Raw genomic sequence first — 20,368 nt, forward strand, 5'->3', positions numbered from 1 at the left:
CTACCTGAAGGATTTTTGTGAGGAGTGGGTGAAATAATACACAAAGCGAAGGTTCTCTGTCCAGGGTGTGGTAGACATGAACTAAAAATCCCTCTGATTGCTACTCTTGCCACCACCAATGCCACCGTCGTCAGAGTAGCAGAGAGGACAGTGGATCTGCAGTAGATGAGGTGGAGCTGGGTACAGGTGACGGTTGCACCTCATGGTACCAGGGTCTTTGCTGCAGAGCTTTGTGGAGGTGTGAGCAATGAAGGCACAGGAGAGAGGGAGACTAAGGCAGATTCAGAAAGGAAAAGACATGGGGCGCTTAGGTGGCTCAGGTGGTTAAGTGTATGCCTTCAGCTCGGGTTATGTCCCAGGGTCCTGGGGTTGAGCCCCAGGTCTGGCTCCCTGCTCAGTGCAGAGTCTGCTTCTCCCTCTGCCTCTGCCCCTCGCCCCACTCGTTCTCTCTCTCTCTGAAATACATAAATAAAATCTTTAAAAAAGGGAAAAGACAGGATTATCAATAAAGTACTAATTCAACAAATATTGATCACTGGATTTCTTAGATACTTTTTGCTCGTGGTTAGGTAGCATCCATTATCTCATATGATTTGAAAGACAACCCATGACTTTAGAGGTTTTGTTTTTCCACAAAATGATGAGGGCAAATGGCAGAAATAGGATTAGAATTTATGTTTATCTGAGTCCTGAGTTAGACTGGATGAGAAAAGCAGTGGGAATAAACAAAGGAGTAAATCCCATAGGAATTAAAGCTGGTTTAAGACATTACTAATGAATGTAGTGGGTTAGTCTTTGCTTATTAGACTAGTAACCCTATTTCAGTAAAGACCTTCTAAAGAACTAGTTAATACCTTAGGCAGTAAATGGAAGCTGAATTTTATATATTTAATGCTAAATAAGTATGCAAAGATTTCTTCTAAAACTTAAAAAAAAAACACGTTTTCTGTATATGAATGCAGTGGGAGTTTCCAAATGAATGTGGAATTCATTTCAGCATGTTGGAACCATTGAATGTTAAGGCCAAAAGGAACTTGCAAGAGAATTTGAATGAAACTCACCATTTAAAATTACAGAAACTAGTACAGAAACTGTGATCCACAGCAATTGTGTGTCAGGGATGAGAGCCTGGCTCTTCCCACCTCCTAATCCAGTGCTCCGTTAGCGTCACTTCCTCATTTCAGTTTCTCCTCACAAGCTGGACACTGTGGTCGCCATTTTGTTTAGAACGTCAATGGAGACAGACTTACAAAATGTTTTCAGAATACATATTTTTTATGATAGATGAAATCCACGTGTTTATGTTATGTGACAGGTGGTTTCCTGGGACCTTAGCATTGGTACTGCTTCTTGTTGGCATTCTTTGTGCTATTTTGTTTGTTTGTTTTGTGGGGTTTTTTGTTGTTGTGGCCAGTTATTTCTCTGCCACACCTGGCTAGACTTAATAACAGAGTCCCTACACATAGAAATGGTTAGTGTGTGGGAGAAGAGGAATGAGATATAGACTCTGGTTTTCTATTCTATAAAATGAAAAGATTACATGAGATTATTCCTTTTGCCTTTAAAGATTAAGAGCTAGCTAGTTTAAGAGAATCCTTTTGCCTTTAAAGATTAAGAACTAGTTAGTTTAAGAATCAGCAAATTGAAGGAATTAAGTCCATTTCATTTTTGAGAACAAAGATTTTATTTGGAAAAAAGTGTTTTATTTTTGAGCTTGTTTTTATGTTACAAATTAGACAAATGACGTTCATTTCTCTAATCACATAAGGACAGTGTGAGAGCCAGTGAAAAGTATAATCAATTATACACCTTTCTGGGGATAGATAATTTTGCTGCAGTTGATGATCTTTTTTTCATATTATCTTTTTTGTTGCATTTCACACATATGGAAAAGATAATACCTATTACATGTATTAAGTCAGTATCCAACAGTGTCTCCAGGAATTTGTGTGTGTGTCTGTTGGGTGGGTGGGGGGGAATGCCTGTATTTACTGATTTTGTGAACATCTTATTTCTCTGAATTCTTGGTCTTTTTTTTTTCCTTCCTGATATTTGGCAGCTATGAATTTCTATAGAAAGGCCTTCTATTTAAGTAAATTTTTGCATTGAAGGAAACAGGAAAAGTAAAACCTAGCTTTCTCAGACAAAACATATTTTAAATACTTTTTTTTATTTTTAGCAGTTTCCACAGATACTGGAACACTCAAATTTCATGAAGCACTTATCTTTCAAGAGAATACAATTTACATAAATTATAGTTACTTTATTATTATATATATTTTTAAATATTTAGGAAAGAAATTTTAGCAAGAAGAAAAGTTAACTTCTCCTTATGCTAAGTCAAGATTAGAAGGAAAAAATCCGATAAGGGCAGAAACCATAGCCGAATTCTTCAAGTAGTGGCTTTTAGTGCTTTGAGTACTTATGTAATGTGTATTCTGCAAATCATAGGTAAGGAATAAGATCTCATTCCAAAGTTTAAGAAGTTTTGAATCTTCTTTGAAAGCCAAGCCTTAGAAGATTTTTGGCTACTAGACATAATTGAAAAATACTTCTGAATTAAGGTGATTTTGTTATTGTAATATCCCCTTCTACTTGTATTGAAATTGGAACAATTTAAAAATACTTTTCAAGACCTGTTTTTACTTTCTCATCTCCCTAAAATTGTCCTTTTTAGAGAAGAAAATTGCATCTCACCTATGACAATCTAAGCATCAAAGAACCAAATTAGAAAACCAAAATGTTGACCTTGAAAGTTACTGTTGATTTATTCCATTTCAGAGTCACTATGCAAAAATACCGCAGAGAAAACAGGATAGTAAACAGTTGTTGTTGTTGTTGTTGTTGTTTTTAATAAGCTGATAAAAGTAGGTCTGGCTTACCGTCTTAGCATAACACACTTCTAAATTATAGATTTTTTTTTTTAATGTGGCCTGAGTTAGAGCACCCATCATTGTGGCTTTAATGATGTCACTTAATACTAACCCTGAACTTACAGAGTTTTTAATAATCAGATCTGGTCCTCTTCTGGCTCCTCCCTTTGCCCAACCATTCATTTATTTAAATACACATTTGTTTTGTTTTTAGATCTTAGTGAAACTCTGCAGTTTTGTTTCTCCGGCGGAGGAGCTGGCTCAAAAAGATGATCTCCAGCTTTTATTCAGTGCAATAACCTCTTGGTGCCCTCCCTACAACCTGCCTTGGAGGAAGAGTGCTGGAGAAGTCCTTATGACCATATCCCGTCATGGTCTTAGTGTCAATGTAGTGAAGTACATTCATGGTGAATATTTCTTTATGTTCATTTTTGGTGCTCTTAAGTGTCTTTCATTTTTCTCTTCCTCATATGATGACAGACTGCTTTTTATCTCTCAATTCTCTAACGATTCTATTTTAAATTAAAAATGGTATTTGCCAGGAGAAAAAAAAATTTTTATTTGTGAGACATTTCAAATGTACAAAATTTTTGTATGTTCCAAGCAATGGATATATACAAGCGTTGAAATAATTTCATTGTCATGTAAATTTTTAATCACAATGTAAGTTTGGTGTCATAGCCTATTCTTTCCTACTCTTCTACTGAAAAAAAAAAAAGTTTTTTTGAGATACTACAGTTTAGAGCCTTTCTGAAGATATTTCATAAGTAGATAGATAAGTATCTGCCCAATGGGGCATAAGTGGATTCTTTATCATCACTAAGGAGAAATTAAGCATTCTGTTTAACTCCTGTGTAAGTGTCAGCTACCCTTTAAAATGTCTTCATAGGAGACACTGTAGCATCTCAAATAGTTCACTTCTTATATATTTTTTCCTGAAAATCTTAAAAATAATTTTTAGTACAACTGTTCACTCACCTAACATCAGTCGGTCATTAAATCGTCCTTGCCCACATTCCCATGTTAAATCTTACTAGCTTTTGTTATGTGACATTGGGTTTCTTTAGACAAATACATTTCCTTAAAGATAATAGAAAATATTTTTTTTGAGAGTTTACACTCTGTTTTATTTCATGGAACAAGTAATCACAGTGAGTTATGCTTCATTCAAAACCCCATTTCTATTCTTAAATTTGTTCATGATTCATGAGTCAACCTGATTCTGTTCGAACCCACACTCTTCTGTGCTTTTACTAAGTTAAGAGTGTTCCGTGGAAAATTTGCTTTAACTGAAAGGGAAGGGGCCACAAGGACAGATGAGTTATGTTCACACCCTGATTCCTGCCCAACTGTGTAAGGGCTTCTGTGACACACGTCACATCCACCCAGCACCTTGCCATAAGGCTCAAAACCCTGCTGTGTAGGTGGGGAGTGTGTGACAGCCTGCTCAGAGGTCCCAGCTCAGCATCTCTCTGACTGGGAGGCTGGACTAGGCATGCAGATGTGTCTGCAGGTGGCTGAGAGAAAATCTTTTTTGAAAAGCCTTTAATCGCCAAAGTCAATGAGAAAGTATAACTGTGCTTTAAATGAGTAATATACAGTGCAAACATAATTTTAAAAATTTTATTTCCTGAAGTATTTCTGTATCTCATTGGTCCATATTCATTCTAATTTGAGCTTTTAAACTAATGATTGGATTTTTCTTTTTAAACTTAGAAGATAAGTTTTTTCCCCTCATCCTTCACTGTCCTAACATAAAAGATCAAAAATGTCATTTGGCAGCAAGCAATCATTTTGTTTAATGAAAAATATCCAAGTATGATGTAAAAACTATAATAAATGTCAACTATTTTTCAACATTTCCTTAGAGGAAATGTTTACTACTTAGAGGCAGAGCTTTTCCAGTGAATTTGAATCTTATATTTACTTTGAGAATTTGTAACATTTATCTTACAGTATTTTATAGATATGTTAAAATTTAATGTTTCATTAAACACCGGTTTAAGAATAAAAGTTTTCTTAAGCAATTGCCATAAATAATACATATTTATTTACTTCTTAATTTTTTCAGAAAAAGAATGTTTATCTACATGTGTTCAGAATATGCAGCAATCAGATGACCTGTCTCCCCTAGAAATTGTTGAAATGTTTGCTGGGCTTTCTTGTTTCCTCAAGGATTCGAGTGATGTTTCCCAAACTCTTTTGGATGATTTTCGGATATGGCAAGGATATAATTTCCTTTGTGATCTCTTGCTTAGGTAAAACCCCACAATTTAAGAATATATTTTAAATGTCTATTCAGTCTTTTTTGTCAATGGAAACAGCGTGGTTTGGGGCTATGGAAAGAAAGGAATTAATCACTTATTCAATGTATACTTTATTCCCTTGGCTTTAATCACTTCTTTTTATTCCTGTCAACAGAGCCTAAAAAGTGAGTTTAAGCTTGCAAAAGTGGGCTACAAATGTGGTGGAGTCCATGGTTAGATGTGGAAGTAAATCTGTTCTTCAGTAGCTGAGGGAGAAGAGCTTAGATGAACTAAATAACATTTTCCTGAAGTAGAAACTCTTTGTGCTTAGTTATATTTTTGGGATTTCCTACTATACCGGTGGTTATTAATGTAGCTAATAACAAGAATAATTATGTAGATTGAATGAGACCTTACAAATGTATATATAAAACAAAGTATTTCACAAACCCCCTTTTCCATCCCACATGTTTCATACACATCCTGGGAAAATGGCTGGTTGCAAATTTATTAGGAAGAAAATGCTGATGTCTCAACTAGTTGTTCCTGGCCCATTACTTACTTTTAAATCGTTTGATCTGTTGTAAACCAGCACTATTTTGTGAACTCCTTATTTCTAACACCAATTTTAACCTAGTTGCCATTACTACGAAGCATCTCCCCAGAGTACAATTTGAGTATATATCTTAATTTACAAAAGAGGACATAAAAGTTGATGAAGTAAGCATTTCACGTTACTAGGGGAGTTGTTAATTGGTGTAATCCTTTGAGAATGCAGTTTGGTCAGATACAATCAAGAGCCTCAAAAATGTTGATACTCTTTGACATAATAATTTCACGTATGGTTATTGATCCTAAAAATATCCTAAATGTAGACAAAATTTTATGAGTATTAATGCTCCTATATTCTGATTTCTACTGGCTGTCCCTCCTTCCTCTCCCCAAATCTGTGGTTGGCTCTCCATGACCATGGAAAGAATATCTATAGGGACTTTATATTAAAAGGAGAAGCATTTGTGTTAACACTGGTAAATGGAAAAAACAGGTTATAAAATTCTGTTTATGGTATAAAAATAACTAAGACCAAACTTTTTACAGTAAAACAAGGCAAATTTATAAACTGTATCAGAATATTAAAAAGTGTCTGACTTGTGAGGCTAAACATACTTTTTTTCTACTTTTGTGCATTCTTCAGCTTTTTTTAAATGAGAATAATTAGTTCTATTAGGGAGGAAGCCCCAATAAATCTTACTCTTCAAAAGAGATAGTTTTGCACCCCCTTTTGTGTTCTTAATAAAGCCACAGTCAAAAGATAATTCCATAATGACATCAAATATTCTTTTAAAGAAATACTGTTTTTAAAATATTGTTAGACTCTTCAGAACTTCATTTAAATGTATTCTCATGAGAATACCTGAATTAATTAATAAGATAGAGATGAAGACTTAGAACTCTTTCCAAGAAATTCATTTTTAAAAATTGTTAACAGAAAATGTCTTTGGAAAAAAAATGGTTAATAAGGTTTTCGGTTGCAAACAGTGAAGCTTTTTAATCTTAAGAGTTTTAGGGAACTTAAGAGACATTTAATGTAATTCTTTTATAGATACTTTCTACCAAGGATTAATGATCTATCTAAAATAACACTGTTAAATGCAAAAATCAGCACTTATATGTGAGGCCTTAGCCTGTATATTATAATTTTCTTTCATTATGGTGTAATATCTTATACTATTTTTTTTAAATCTACAAATTTTATTATGTTTTTACATAAGGAAAAATTGTACAAAGAAAGTTCTTGGAGTACTTTATACATTTACTTATTGCATACGCAAACTGAAAATTTCTGTGTTAAATTTGAGAGTACAACAAAAGAGAAGAAATATTTACTAAACCCTACTTTTCCTAGATTGGAACAAGCAAAAGAAGCAGAATCCAAAGATGCCTTGAAAGATCTGGTTAATCTGATAACTTCCCTAACAACATACGGTGTCAATGAACTAAAACCAGCTGGTATTACCACAGGGGCACCCTTTTTATTGCCTGGATTTGCAGTACCTCAGCCTGCAGGCAAAGGTGAGTCTTTTTTTTTTCTTTCTGTTCTGAGCCACTCAAAGAAGTAGAGACAATAAATCAGTTTGACTTTCATTGCTCTTTGTTACGTGTGTAAAGGTGTAATAGGCTATTTTTCATTAGAGTTTATGCTTTATTTATGGTACAAATTCTTGAGTGATAGCCTTACCAGTTCACATACTTGAAGATAATATATATGATGGAAACATTATAACATCAGCCAAATTTAAAGGAAAAGGTAAACTGAATTATTAATGAAGGTGGTAAACTTACCTGTTTGTGTATATGTTAATGACTGAGAATGACTTATATTTCTATATTTTCTAGCAAGAGCTTTTTTAAAACTTTGTATCCTCACCAGCAGAAAGCATTTTTTCTTTTCTTTTCTTTTCTTTTCTTTTCTTTTCTTTTCCTTTCCTTTCTTTTTTTTTTTTTAAGATTTATTTACTTATTTTAGAGAGAGAACTCGAGCAGGGGGGAGGGGCAGGGGGAAAGGGAGAGAATCTCAAGCAGACTCCTCACCGAGTGTGAAGCCCACACGGGGCTCGATCCCTGGACCCTGAGTTCATGACCTGAGCTGAAATCAAGAGTCAGACGCTTAACCAACTTAGCCAACCACGTGCCCCTATATTTGACTTTTAATTGTTGTATGTGTACACATTGTATTCGGTTCAGCTTTTTATGGACAATTTGTTCTTGGGATTGGTTATTATTATTCCTTATCTTTTGTCAGTGACATCACTTCAAACCAAATAATGAAGATAAAACTTGGGAAGTTCCAAATTTTCCCATATTACTCTAAACTCAACTCTTTATGACTCCTTTCTTTATAGTGAAAACTGATATATTGTCAATTAGTTGAAAGATGCAAAATATTGGTTATAGTTATCCTTTAACCTTATTTGTCACCGTTGGTCACTTATAGTCAGACTTTAACGTTTGTGTGTCCACCAGTCCATCTGAACTTGGTTTTTGATTTATTACCTGCAGGTAATAAAAAGGGAAGGTGTCCTCAAAGAGCAAGTGTACTATTAATCTGGAGCTGGAAGTAAAAATATATCTTTGGTATTTACTGCACATGGAAGAAATTTATATGTTATAGACAAAATTGAAATTGTGTATAGATTAAAGATTTTTAAAAAAATGTCCAAGCCAGGATTTTGGAGCAGTCTTTCTAACTCGTTTTCTGAATTTTTCCTAGTTCTGTGTTTATCTTCTTTCTGAAATCCAGCTTATTCTGTAAGGCACTATGCTAATTTCTTGGCACTAGGTTAATGTTTTGGTCACTCTGACAAATGCCCTGTACTTCTAATAGTTGTCAACCTGGGGTCAGTTTTTAGAGGCAAACACTTGTTTTCAGGTGCTCCAAATACTTTATATGTTAATTTCTTTATAATTATTTTTACTAATTTGCCTCACAGGAGCCAGGTATACAGATTTTTTTTCTCAGTTGGTGTGTTTAAAAATCAGATGTTAAAAAATACAGCTGGTAGTTAGCCATAAGTGGCTTTAATAAACATATACGTAAAGAAATGGCACTTTTAGCTTGAAAACAAAACACATTTTCAAATTAAAACTTATGAGAGCTCTGGTGGAGTAACGATAAAGAGACAGTGGAACTCAGAGAATTTTCAACCCCCTGTTTTCCTGCTTGCATTCTTGCTGCTCCCTTGCCTTTTACTGCTTCAGGCTAAAAGTCTTTTCATGAAAGGTAACTGTTCTTACAGTCACGGTCCATCTTACAAATAATAAAGAGTGAAAAAAATCCCTGCACATTTCCAAACTCAGATGGCTGGATTTACATAGTATGCTTTATTTTCTGTAAAACTGTGTAATGTTTCAATATATACAATTCTTGAATTGGAATATTCATGATGATGCACTAAAAGTTTAAACAGTATTGATTTTAATTAAATGACTGAAGTCGGATGGAGAAAAACAGGACTTTGTGAAAACAGGATGTGTTCTTCATAAGCAGTTGATAAATGTTACAATTCATGATCTGTTTAAGTAGACTAGTTTGCCATGATTAAACTATCACGTAGCACCTACTTTTGTGTTCTTGTTTTCCATTTTAGGTCACAGTGTGAGAAACATCCAAGCCTTTGCAGTTCTTCAGAATGCATTTTTAAAAGCAAAAACCAGCTTCCTTGCCCAGATCATCCTTGATGCCATCACAAATATTTACATGGCTGACAATGCCAATTACTTCATCCTCGAGTCACAGCACACACTGTCACAGTTTGCAGAAAAGATTTCTAAACTCCCGGAAGTACAAAGCAAATACTTTGAGATGCTGGAGTTTGTCGTTTTTAGCTTAAATTACATCCCTTGTAAAGAACTCATTAGTGTTAGCATCCTCTTAAAATCTAGCTCTTCTTACCACTGTAGCATTATTGCAATGAAGACACTTCTTAAGTTTACACGACACGACTACATATTTAAAGATGTGTTCCGGGAGGTGGGCCTTCTGGAGGTCATGGTAAACCTTTTGCACAAATATGCTGCCCTCTTGAAGGATCCAACTCAGGCACTAAATGAACAAGGTAAAGCATTGTCCAGAATTTCACTTCTATTTGGGAAAGGGGTTTGGGCAGGGTATTTTGTTCATGTGTTGCCTTTCATTTGCCTGTTGATTTGAATGACTTACTAATGGGCGTTACTTTGATATCCTTGTGAATATTTCCCACAATAAACTTGTTCATTCAGCTTCTGTTAGGGAATTGGGAAGGAGCGGGGGCCTAGAAATATGTCATTGTGGGGGAAAATAATTTAAGGTAAAAATTGAGGGAAACATTTATGTTCCATCTGAGTCATACGTACTACTTTTTGCTTCTAAGAGGGAATTTAAAAAGCTCCTAGAAACAATTGGGATGTTTAGGTGCCTCACAATGTTTTTAATTATAGAGAGCCAAAAAATAAATCTTTTTAGCAACGTTATATATGTACACATATATTATCATTTAGGTACCTTCAATTTGATATTTTTCATCCTTTCTAATCTGATAAAAGCATAATAGTATCTGGCACTTAATATTACATATGTTGAATGAATTAATACGGTTTTAATAGATTGCACTATTCATAAATAGTGCCTTAAAATCTAGCTTTCTTCTGTTAACCTTACTTAGCCTTGATTAGCAAAACCTTTCGTAAGAAGAATACATTTAACTTTGGCATTTTCCCTTTTTTTCTTTTAAGGTTCTAATTTAATTCCAGTTAACCTACAATGTCATATTAATTCCAGGTGTACAATACACTAATTCATCACTGCCCATACATCACCCGGTGCTGGCATTTTCCTTTTTCCTGTTTGCTCGACAACTGTAACTTTCTAGCCACACCAGAATAAAATCTGTAAACACTGATTTGGACCTTACTTTTGGTAGCTGGTGGACACATGTATCATTTTTAAAGGTTGTATTACATCATTTCTATTAGTGGTAAAAGTGACTACTAAAAAACTAATTATTAAAACCAAATCAAGAAAAAAAATAAGCTTACAACTTTAGTATATGAACCTTTGGTCCTTTTCCCTAGGGGACTCAAGAAATAATAGTTCAGTTGAAGACCAAAAACACCTGGCTTTGTTGGTTATGGAGACCTTGACAGTGCTGCTTCAAGGATCGAACACAAATGCAGGTGACTAGACAAGCTACTAGCAAATGCTTCGGGGGAGTATTATCTCTGGGTTTGTCTTCTCTAACGACTCTTACTTCTGAAATGTTCCTGTCACTTACAGAAAACACTGTTGATTTGGTGATGTTACCATGATATCTAGAAATACAGTACTTTTGACCTTTATAAATTTATTGACATAATATGTCACATTATTATTATTATTTCACAGTATGTTCTTATATTGCTTTTTTTATACTCTGCCTTGTTTTTAGTAGTCTTTTAAAGTAGTCTTTTTTCAAGTAGACTTTAAAGTAGTGTTTTTTAAAATTTACATAATACAGACTTTTAGGGGAATGACTTTGTTTAATTATTTTCCAAAATATCTCCTTCCTATGGTGATTTTCTTAATGTTTAGTAATTCAAGTTAGAGTATTATAATGTTACAACTGTAAGGAAGTATTGAAAAATGATTCTGTAGTAAAACTTGCCTCTCCCAGGTAAACTGGATTCATTAAATCTTTATCGTTGGTCTCAAATTTTCTTCAGTCTTTTTCTGTTTTTAACAGTCCATTTGTATTTGTAAAATATCACTCTTGCTCTTAAAAAAGATCCCTTGAAACCTCCAGGCAACAATGTCAGTACAATTTGAGCAGAGTAAGTAATGGGGAGGTGAACTGAGATGAGTAGGCTGGGCTCAGATCATACAGAGCCTTTCAGGCCATGCTAAGGAACATGAATTGTATTTTAAGTGTTGTGGGAAGCCACAGATGAATGAAGGAATGAACAAACGAATGAAAAAATGAAGTAGTAAACAAATGTGTTGCTTATTTGCCTGAATGCAGAGGAACTCAGTATTCGACATATTTAAAATGTATTGTGTGTCCCGGCCACCATCTTGGTGTTCGAGACACAGATAATTCTTGCCCTGAAGGAATTATAACCTGATGGAAAAAGATGTAAACATGTAATTATGTGTCATTACCTAAGTACAGTTTTAGCAAATTCCAAGATGGAATTGAATGCATTTAGTAGGTTATTTAAATAATAAGTATGATGAAGTTTAATGGATATGATATTAACATTTCGTCTTTGGTATAATGCATAATCTCCTTACTTCCACTAACTAGGTTTAGTTGACTTAGGTAGAAGATAAAGATGTACTATCAAGGATTTATTTGGCAGATTATCTCTTCGTGACATGACCTGGTGTTACACAGGAGGGACTGAAGAGTATTGGAGGAGAGTGGAGAGCTTACCCTGTGTGACTAAAAGTCACTTAACACATTTCCCCGAGGGCCAGACATTTCACTAAGTTCTTTTCTTATTGACTGTCTTTCCTTGTTAAGAAAGATATTACTTAGCTGTGTGATCTTGGGCACTTAAAGAATTCTTTGCTCGTAGTAAGTGTTCAGAAAACATTAGCCATGATGATTATGTAATAGGCACTAACTGGCCACCCAGAAGTGAATACACATGGTCTTCCATGTGCTAAGTCTCAGCACGGGACTTACTTCAGTGCCATATAATTCTTAGAAAGTTTGCAAATAGAAAGGACAGTGGCCACCACAGCAAAATACACAGACATCTTTTCACTCAGTAAACATTTATTGAAATACAGACTAGAAGGAAATCCCAAGGCTAATGGGGGACCAAACATACAAACAAATAATACTAAACTGTTTGATATAAACTACTATAATAGCAGCATATACAAGGCACTCTAAAAGCTTAAAGCTTTTTTTTTTTTTTTTAAAGATTTTATTTATTTATTCGACAGAGAGACAGCCAGCGAGAGAGGGAACACAAGCAGGGGGAGTGGGAGAGGAAGAAGCAGGCTCATAGCGGAGGAGCCTGATGTGGGGCTCGATCCCGTAACGTCGGGATCACGCCCTGAGCCGAAGGCAGATGCTTTAACCGCTGTGCCACCCAGGCGCCCCTAAAAGCTTAAAGCTTTTAACCTGGGCTATGTACATATCAGTCCTGCTCTGTCATTAGCTAGCTGGGTGACCTTGGCCATTTGCCTGACTTCTATATGTCTCATTCCCTCATCTGTACAGTAGGGGATGAAGATTAAATAAATCAATTACAAAAGTCTTTGGAGTGGTACAATGACTGATACTTTTTATTATAGAGTTTGTCTTTGTTTCTTTGTGTGCTCTACTTCATCAAGCCGTTTAGTTCCTTGTGATTTTTCTCAACAAAGAATAATTTATTCCACTCCTTTCTCGCAAATACTTTGGATGCCTTGTTCAGTTTAAATCTCATTAATTTGGGCTGTTCTTCATCTGAAAACTTTTTACATAATTTGATTTCCAGTATCATTCAGCTTAAAGCCTTTACATAAAAATATTGAGTCTCTTTGGTGTCTTCCTGTGTAATTTCCGAACGTTCTAGATTTGGAGAATTTGAACATGGTGAACATATTAGGGCACTAATCTTTTATTAAGGAAATCTAGAGAGAATGTGCTGCTTTGCTGACCTTCCATCATGCAGTTGTATGTGATTTAAAAGGTGAAATGGCTGGGTGGGTTTTATTTGCATTCTTTTGAGTTATTCATCCTACAAAAAGATCAGATTTTAATCCATCTGACTTGTCGTAGAAGGTTTTAAGTTAGCCCCTGTTGTTCTTTTCTCTCTCTCCAGGGATTTTCCGAGAGTTTGGGGGTGCGAGATGTGCACATAATATAGTGAAGTACCCGCAGTGCCGGCAGCATGCCCTGATGATTATCCAGCAGTTGGTGCTCTCTCCGAATGGGGAGGATGACATGGGCACCCTCCTGGGCTTAATGCATTCAGCCCCGCCAACAGAACTGCAGCTGAAGACTGATATTTTAAGGGTAAATTTAACAAGTATCTTGTTACTACTCTCTTACCATTGAAATCTGTGGTTATTTTTAAATGACTCAAGTTGATCATAAACTATTCTTGCAGCTTTTCTTCAAGTCTAAAATTATGTCCAAGTCACAATAGTAGAAGAAAAGCTCATGTCTTTTCTGGCCTCCAACGTCCTCAGGCTGCCATCTCCTTACTCTCGGACACCCTCCCCTTGCAACCTCACCCCAGGCCTGGCACAGACGTCACCACAAATACCACTACCTTCCAGAATCATAGCTTTCTTTTAATAACTTTTGCTTTATTTGGTGACTTTCTAGACAATAAGTTTTTAGTCTTTACACAATTGTATATTTCATCCTGTTTTGATTGAGTCTAGTAACAATTTTGAATATGCATTTTAAAACACAATCTGACCATAATTTATCTCACAGACAAGAAGGAAATTTACATGCGTATCAATATTGGGGAATATTTGTATATTTGAAGAGATTGTTCAGAAAAAAAAAAAAAAACAAACAAGTACCTTCCAGAGCTGTTAAGATTGCCAGCTTTTTTAACATACATTTTCCTTCTTTCTTGGTCCTTTTTAATTAGATTTGTAAAACGTTGGTCGATAAAGCCAACGGGAGGTAATGAGCTGACCTGTAATATTACGGCAGTGTTGTTCTGGTAAATGATAATAACTGACTCTCAGACTGGAAGAGGGCAGAAGGGAGGTCCTCATGTGTTACACTTACTGATATCCGTGGTGTAAATACTACCACTGTGACCTATTTCGGGCTGCTAATGTGTTGCTGAATGTGGATTGGGAAGAGATGGACAGTAGCACCCCGTTATGCGGTATCTTAAGAGTAGAGACAATAGTAAAATACAGAAAATAATAGGAAGTGATGAGTTTTGAATGTTTACTGTTTTTGTTTTTAAAATTATTTAGTTGTAAATATAGAACTTAATTTTTAATTATGCCTGTGTTTTAACAAGGCACATTAAATTCCAGAAATATAACAGTTGTCTTTCGAGAGCCAGTGTGAGCTGGCTCCAGCATTGCACTGCTCTGAGGGCATGAAGGAGTGTGGGGAGGCAGCGAGGAGGATTTGGGACCTCGATTTCAGTTTCCATTTTTGCTGCATTCAGAACTACTTCTCAGTGCCTCTGTTCAGCTGACACTACCACAGACCTGTGTAATTTAATTTGTAATTATTTGTGCAGAAACCCAAAATTCCATATGCAGTATTTTATAATTCTCCCGATGCACAAATTTGAATTGTATACATTATGTTTATGCAAATTATGTAGATAATATATAGCTGATGATTTTTGTCTAATTAACCACCTACCATCAACCTTTCGTTGTAACTTTGGCATCTGCTACTGATGATTAATTATTGATTGAAGCAGCATATTATTCACAGTATTTGAAAGTTTTCAGATACCAAATTGATGCTATGATGATGTCAGAGTGCCAGGAGAGTGCCAGTCGGAAGGTAGTAGGAGGGGAACTTATCCAGAAGTGTGTAATATAGACGATTGGATTCAGCATTGATAAGCACTGTTTTTCTAACCCTTATCCTGATTCCAACCTGTGATATGGTTTTCTGCATATTACTTTAACTCTGAACTTACCTTTCCTCCTATATAAAATAATACTTGTCCTGTTCTCCCCAGTGTGTTTTTGAAGATGATGATGGTCACTGGCTTATGTCAGGCACTTTGCTAACAGTTTTGCATGTACTTCCTGTGGAGAAGGTTACCATTATTGCCTCGATTTTACACAAGCGAAAACTTAGGCACAGAGAGGCTAAGTAGCTGACCATGGTAAAACATTTTGTAACGCTGGAGTCAGAATTTCAACCCAAGCATTCTGACTCAAGACCTTGCATTTAATCTCCAGGCTAGATGATAAAATGTTTAAAAAGAAAAAAAAAGTTGATATTGCAAGTGTAAGTACAGTTTATTAAATTTGACAAGATAGGGAAACTGTACTGTCAAATCCTGGTAAAATGGAAATTTATTGGCAGAATAATGGAAGGAATGCATTGTAGTTTAGATTTTTGTATATTAGATATTTGCATACTTTCTTTTAAAATATAAATGGTATGTATAATATACCATTTTTAAATGGTATGTATAATATACCATATTTAAATGGTATGTATAATATACCATTTTTAAAATATAAAAATGGTATGTATAATATCTTAATTTCTGAAGCAGTGTATTTGAAAAGGGTAAGTATATATATTAATATTTAGCCTTTCCCTTCAAATACCATTAGAAATATGAGATATCTTAATAAAATGGCCTTTTTAAATGTAATGATTGGGAACATTATAAACGGTGTCGTAAATAATATTGGATACCCATGGTGTTCCAGTGGCTGAAACAGAGGGAAATGGAGCCCATGTGTCAGCAAACAGATTTCAGATTGCTGTTTGGGCCAGGAGTGTCACGGTTAAGTGCTTGAGTGGGGGCATCATTGTGCTGGGGTGTATATCCTCCCATTGCCATTGTGTAAGCCATACAATCTTAGGCAAGTTCATTAACCACGAAGAACCACATTTAACCGCCGTGTATGAAGTGGGGACAATAGCAGTGCGTAACACGTAGGATTATGGAGAGGTTGAAATATGCTAATACACAACTTAAAGAAGTGCCTTATACATAGCCCAGAAAGTGTCACCTAATTTTATAATGTGTTATTTTTAATAATAAACTAAGTTATGATTGTTCAGAAAATAACTAGTAGTTTTAAAAGGTTGTTTGACTTGTTTCTTCAGGTTTTATTTCATAGTACTTACAGCTGTTCTGGGCAAGAGCACACTTTCAGCCATCAGACTTGAATTCACTATGCAAGCGGGAATGTCTAATAAGTCCCCTGAAGTTGCTCCTCTTTGCAAAGCATCAGCATATGGTCACTTGATATGAATTGAAATACTTCAGGTCGTGGCTGCCCTGACTTCTAATCTTTTCTAGAATAAAACATTTTGTATACATACACAATCATAAGTGCTCATGATTGTATAAAATTATACTAGAATAATTATTTAATACAATTACTTTGTAAAAATCACTGAATTCATTAATGTCATTATCCATCAAAGACAAAGGAAAAGCTTTTCCATTAGGATTTGGATGTAGCCTTAGTCTGCCAAAAGAAATATGTGACAGTGTTTCCTAACACTATCTTCTGCCTTTAATATGACATCTTTTAGTTGAAGTATAATTAATATAAGCGTTTTATTAGTTTCAGGTGTACAATGTAGTGATTCAACAATTATATACGTTGCTCAGTGTTCATCATGGAAAGTGTACTCTTTAATCTCTGTCCCTTGTCTCACCCATCCCCCCACCCAGCTCCCCTTGACAACCATCACTTTATTCTAAGAGTCTCTTTTTGTTTGTCTCTTTTTTCTTGTTTGTTTGGTTTCTTAAATTTCATGTATAAATTATGGTATTTGTCTTTCTGTAGCTTATTTCACTCGTCATTATACCCTCTAGATCCATCCATGTTGTTGCAAATGGAAAAATCTAGCTCTTTCTTATGACTGAGTAATATTCCATTATATATACACACCACATCTTATTTATCCAGTCATCTATGAATGGACACTTCGGCTGCTTCCATATCTTGACTATTGTAAATAATGCTGCAATAAACAGGGATATATACATCTTTTTGAATTAGTGTTTCTGTTTTCTTTTCGTAAATATCCAGTAGCATTATTGGAACGTATGGTATTTCTATTTTTAATTTTTAGAGGAACCTCGATAAGGTTTTCTACAGTGGCTGCACCAGTTTGCATTCCCACCAACAGTGCACGAGGTTTCCTTTTCTCCGCATCCTTGCCAACACTTGTGATTTTTTGTGTTTTTTATTTTAGCCATTCTGACAGGTGTGAGATGATACTTCGTTATTGTTTTGATTTGTATTTCCCTGATGATGAGTGATGTTGAGCATCTTTTCATGTGTCTGTTGGCGATCTGTATATCTTCTTCGGGAAAATGTCTATTCATGTCTTCTTCCCATTTTTAAATTGTATTGTTTTTTTTTGTTGTTGACTTGTGTAAGTTCTCTATGTATCTCAGATATTAACCCTTTATCAGATAAATCATTTGCAAATATCACCTTCCATTCAGTAGGTCATCTTTTTGTTTTGTTTATTGATGGGTTTCTTTGCTGTGCAAAAGCTTTTTATTTTGGTATAGTCCCCATAGTTTAATTTTACTTTTGTTTCCCTGTCCTCAGGAGACCTATCTAGAAAATGTTTATACAGCTGATGTCAAAGATATTACTCCCTGTGGTTTTTTTGTTTTGTTTTGTTTTTTGTCTTTTTAGGAGTTTTATGGTTTCGGGTCTCACAATCAGGTCTTTAATCCATTTTGAGTTTATTTTTGTGTATGATGTGAGAAAGTGGTCCAGTTAAATTCTTTTCCATGTGGCTGTCCATTTTTCCCAGCATCATTTGTTGCCGAGACTGTCCATTTTCCCTACCGTATATTCTTGTCTCCTTTGTCATAGATAAATTGACCATATAAGCGTGGGTTTATTTCAGAGCTCTCTATTCTGTTCCATTAATCTATATGTCTATTTTTGTGTAACATGTCATTTTTTAATTGGTAAAAATATTTGATATGCTTCATAGGGCTGCTTAATGGGGAAGTGACAAAAACATTCCTATCAGATATTCATAGAAATGATATTCCCCCTTGACATTCATGTATTTTGTTTTAATTTTAATTATAAGGGAAACCCTTTGTTTTCTCGTCTCCTGTAGGCCCTCCTATCAGTCCTTCGAGAAAGCCATCGTTCAAGAACAGTTTTTAGGAAAGTTGGAGGATTTGTGTACATTACATCCTTGCTCGTTGCTATGGAAAGGTCTTTGAGCTCACCACCCAAGAATGGCTGGGAGAAAGTGAACCAGAATCAAGTGTTTGAACTTCTCCACACTGTGTTCTGCACGTTGACTGCAGCAATGCGCTATGAGCCAGCCAACTCTCATTTCTTCAAAACAGAGATTCAGTATGAGAAGTTGGCAGATGCCGTTCGATTTCTTGGCTGCTTCTCAGACCTAAGAAAAATAAGCCCCATGAATGTCTTCCCCTCAAACACACAGCCATTTCAAAGACTTTTGGAGGAAGATGTGATTTCGATGGACACAGTGTCACCCACTTTACGGCACTGCAGTAAACTCTTTATTTATCTCTACAAAGTAGCCACAGATTCTTTTGACAGGTATGGCTTTGCTCTGAATTAAAGGATCTGCTGTGTGTGACTTCAGCATTAAGGCTTGAATTATAACTTAACCTAAAAGAAAATGAAAATCTTTTATTTGCTGATCTGTTACTTTATTTGCCAGTATTACTGTTGCTCTGATGTTAAGGTTTTCAACATGAATATTTGTGTATTATTTGTAAATCTAGGGTTAATTGGCTCTTGAGGTACTTAATGGAAGTTTATACAAAGTTTACTTTAATGGTGGTGTTTACTATTGTTCTCTTTTTCCTCTATTCTCAACAATAGGTACATCCAGACTGACGATATTAGTTATCAGTAGAACATGGTTATGGTTATATGTATTTCCAGACAGATGATATACTTTCAGCATTCCTCATCATTCTCAACATTTTGTAATCCTTAAAAAAGAGTATAGCTCCATAAGAGACATTGGTAGTTCGAGTCTTTCAGATTTGTTTACTCATTCCTTCATTAAACAAGTACTTAACGAATACCTACTGCATGCCGTGTTATTGTGCTAGTCTTAAGGGTTCAAGCACAAGACTGCTTTTGCCATGGCCATCCATTAGCTTAAATACAGACACGTAAACAATGACAATATATTGTGATAAAATCTAGCATGAGGGAATTCCAGGATTGTTTCTGTATTGCCCCCATAAGTAAAGTGAGTAGCTCTATTTGGATAGAGCTTCCAATAGGTTTTATATCCTTTACTGGGAAATAATCTACTTTGAAATATCTACTGAGATGTTTCTTGCTTCTTGACAATATTTCTTAGACCTTACCATTTAGATAAGAAAATACAGGTAATGTAAGAAAAATTGTTTTCCCATTTTTAACATCTCGAAAATCAAAATGCATATATATTGTTAAAAGAAACATAGTATGGTGTACTATTCAAGGAATAAGGTGTTTGAAATTGAAATTTTTATATTTAGACTCTCTTTTCCCTTTTCTACTTATCCTAGTTAGTCTACTTCATTTTTAGTTTTCTTTGTCAAAAACAGGGCTTATCACCCTCTGTTTAACAAACGTGTTAAATGTTAACCTTAATAGATAAGCATCTGCCTTAAGAATGCTTTTCTGTTCCCCTCAGTGCATGTGTTGTAGTCTTGTTTCTTGTTCCTGCTGAGGATGGAGGATGTTCCTTATTACACTTTTACTGGTATTTCTTGTGAAACTAACCAACTGCCAACCTGGTGTTCTCTTCTAACCTCTCTGAACCGCCCTGTCTGTTTTGTTGTCTGTAGTCGTGCAGAACAGATTCCTCCTTGCCTGACAAGTGAGTCTTCTCTCCCCTCTCCTTGGGGTACACCAGCTTTGTCCAGGAAAAGGTACTGATCTTATAACAGAAGTCAATCTTTATTTGTGTGGGTTTTGTTTTGTTTTGTTTTGTTTTTGTCTGTGCTTAATTATATGTTGATGTGGTGATTGTGCTTTGTACAAAAATTTTTTGGCTTTCTATTTGATTTTTTTTTTTTTTTTTT

At 35.1% G+C, this 20,368-nt stretch overlaps 1 protein-coding gene across 1 annotated transcript in view; it reads left to right on the plus strand.

Moving 5' to 3' along the window:
- Positions 1–20,368, plus strand: part of WDFY3 (WD repeat and FYVE domain containing 3) — a 235,221-nt gene that overhangs the window by 87,871 nt on the left and 126,982 nt on the right. Inside the window, exons 6-13 of the mRNA XM_008693320.2 lie at positions 3,088–3,280; positions 4,945–5,131; positions 7,026–7,192; positions 9,268–9,735; positions 10,730–10,831; positions 13,454–13,647; positions 18,421–18,878; positions 20,132–20,215. Of these exons, the coding sequence (XP_008691542.2) occupies positions 3,088–3,280; positions 4,945–5,131; positions 7,026–7,192; positions 9,268–9,735; positions 10,730–10,831; positions 13,454–13,647; positions 18,421–18,878; positions 20,132–20,215 (1,853 nt within the window). The remainder of the gene's footprint in view (positions 1–3,087; positions 3,281–4,944; positions 5,132–7,025; positions 7,193–9,267; positions 9,736–10,729; positions 10,832–13,453; positions 13,648–18,420; positions 18,879–20,131; positions 20,216–20,368) is intronic.

The sequence above is a fragment of the Ursus maritimus genome, unplaced genomic scaffold (genome assembly GCF_017311325.1).
Source record: "Ursus maritimus isolate PB19 unplaced genomic scaffold, ASM1731132v1 scaffold_8, whole genome shotgun sequence".
Classification (NCBI taxonomy): Eukaryota; Metazoa; Chordata; class Mammalia; order Carnivora; family Ursidae; genus Ursus; species Ursus maritimus.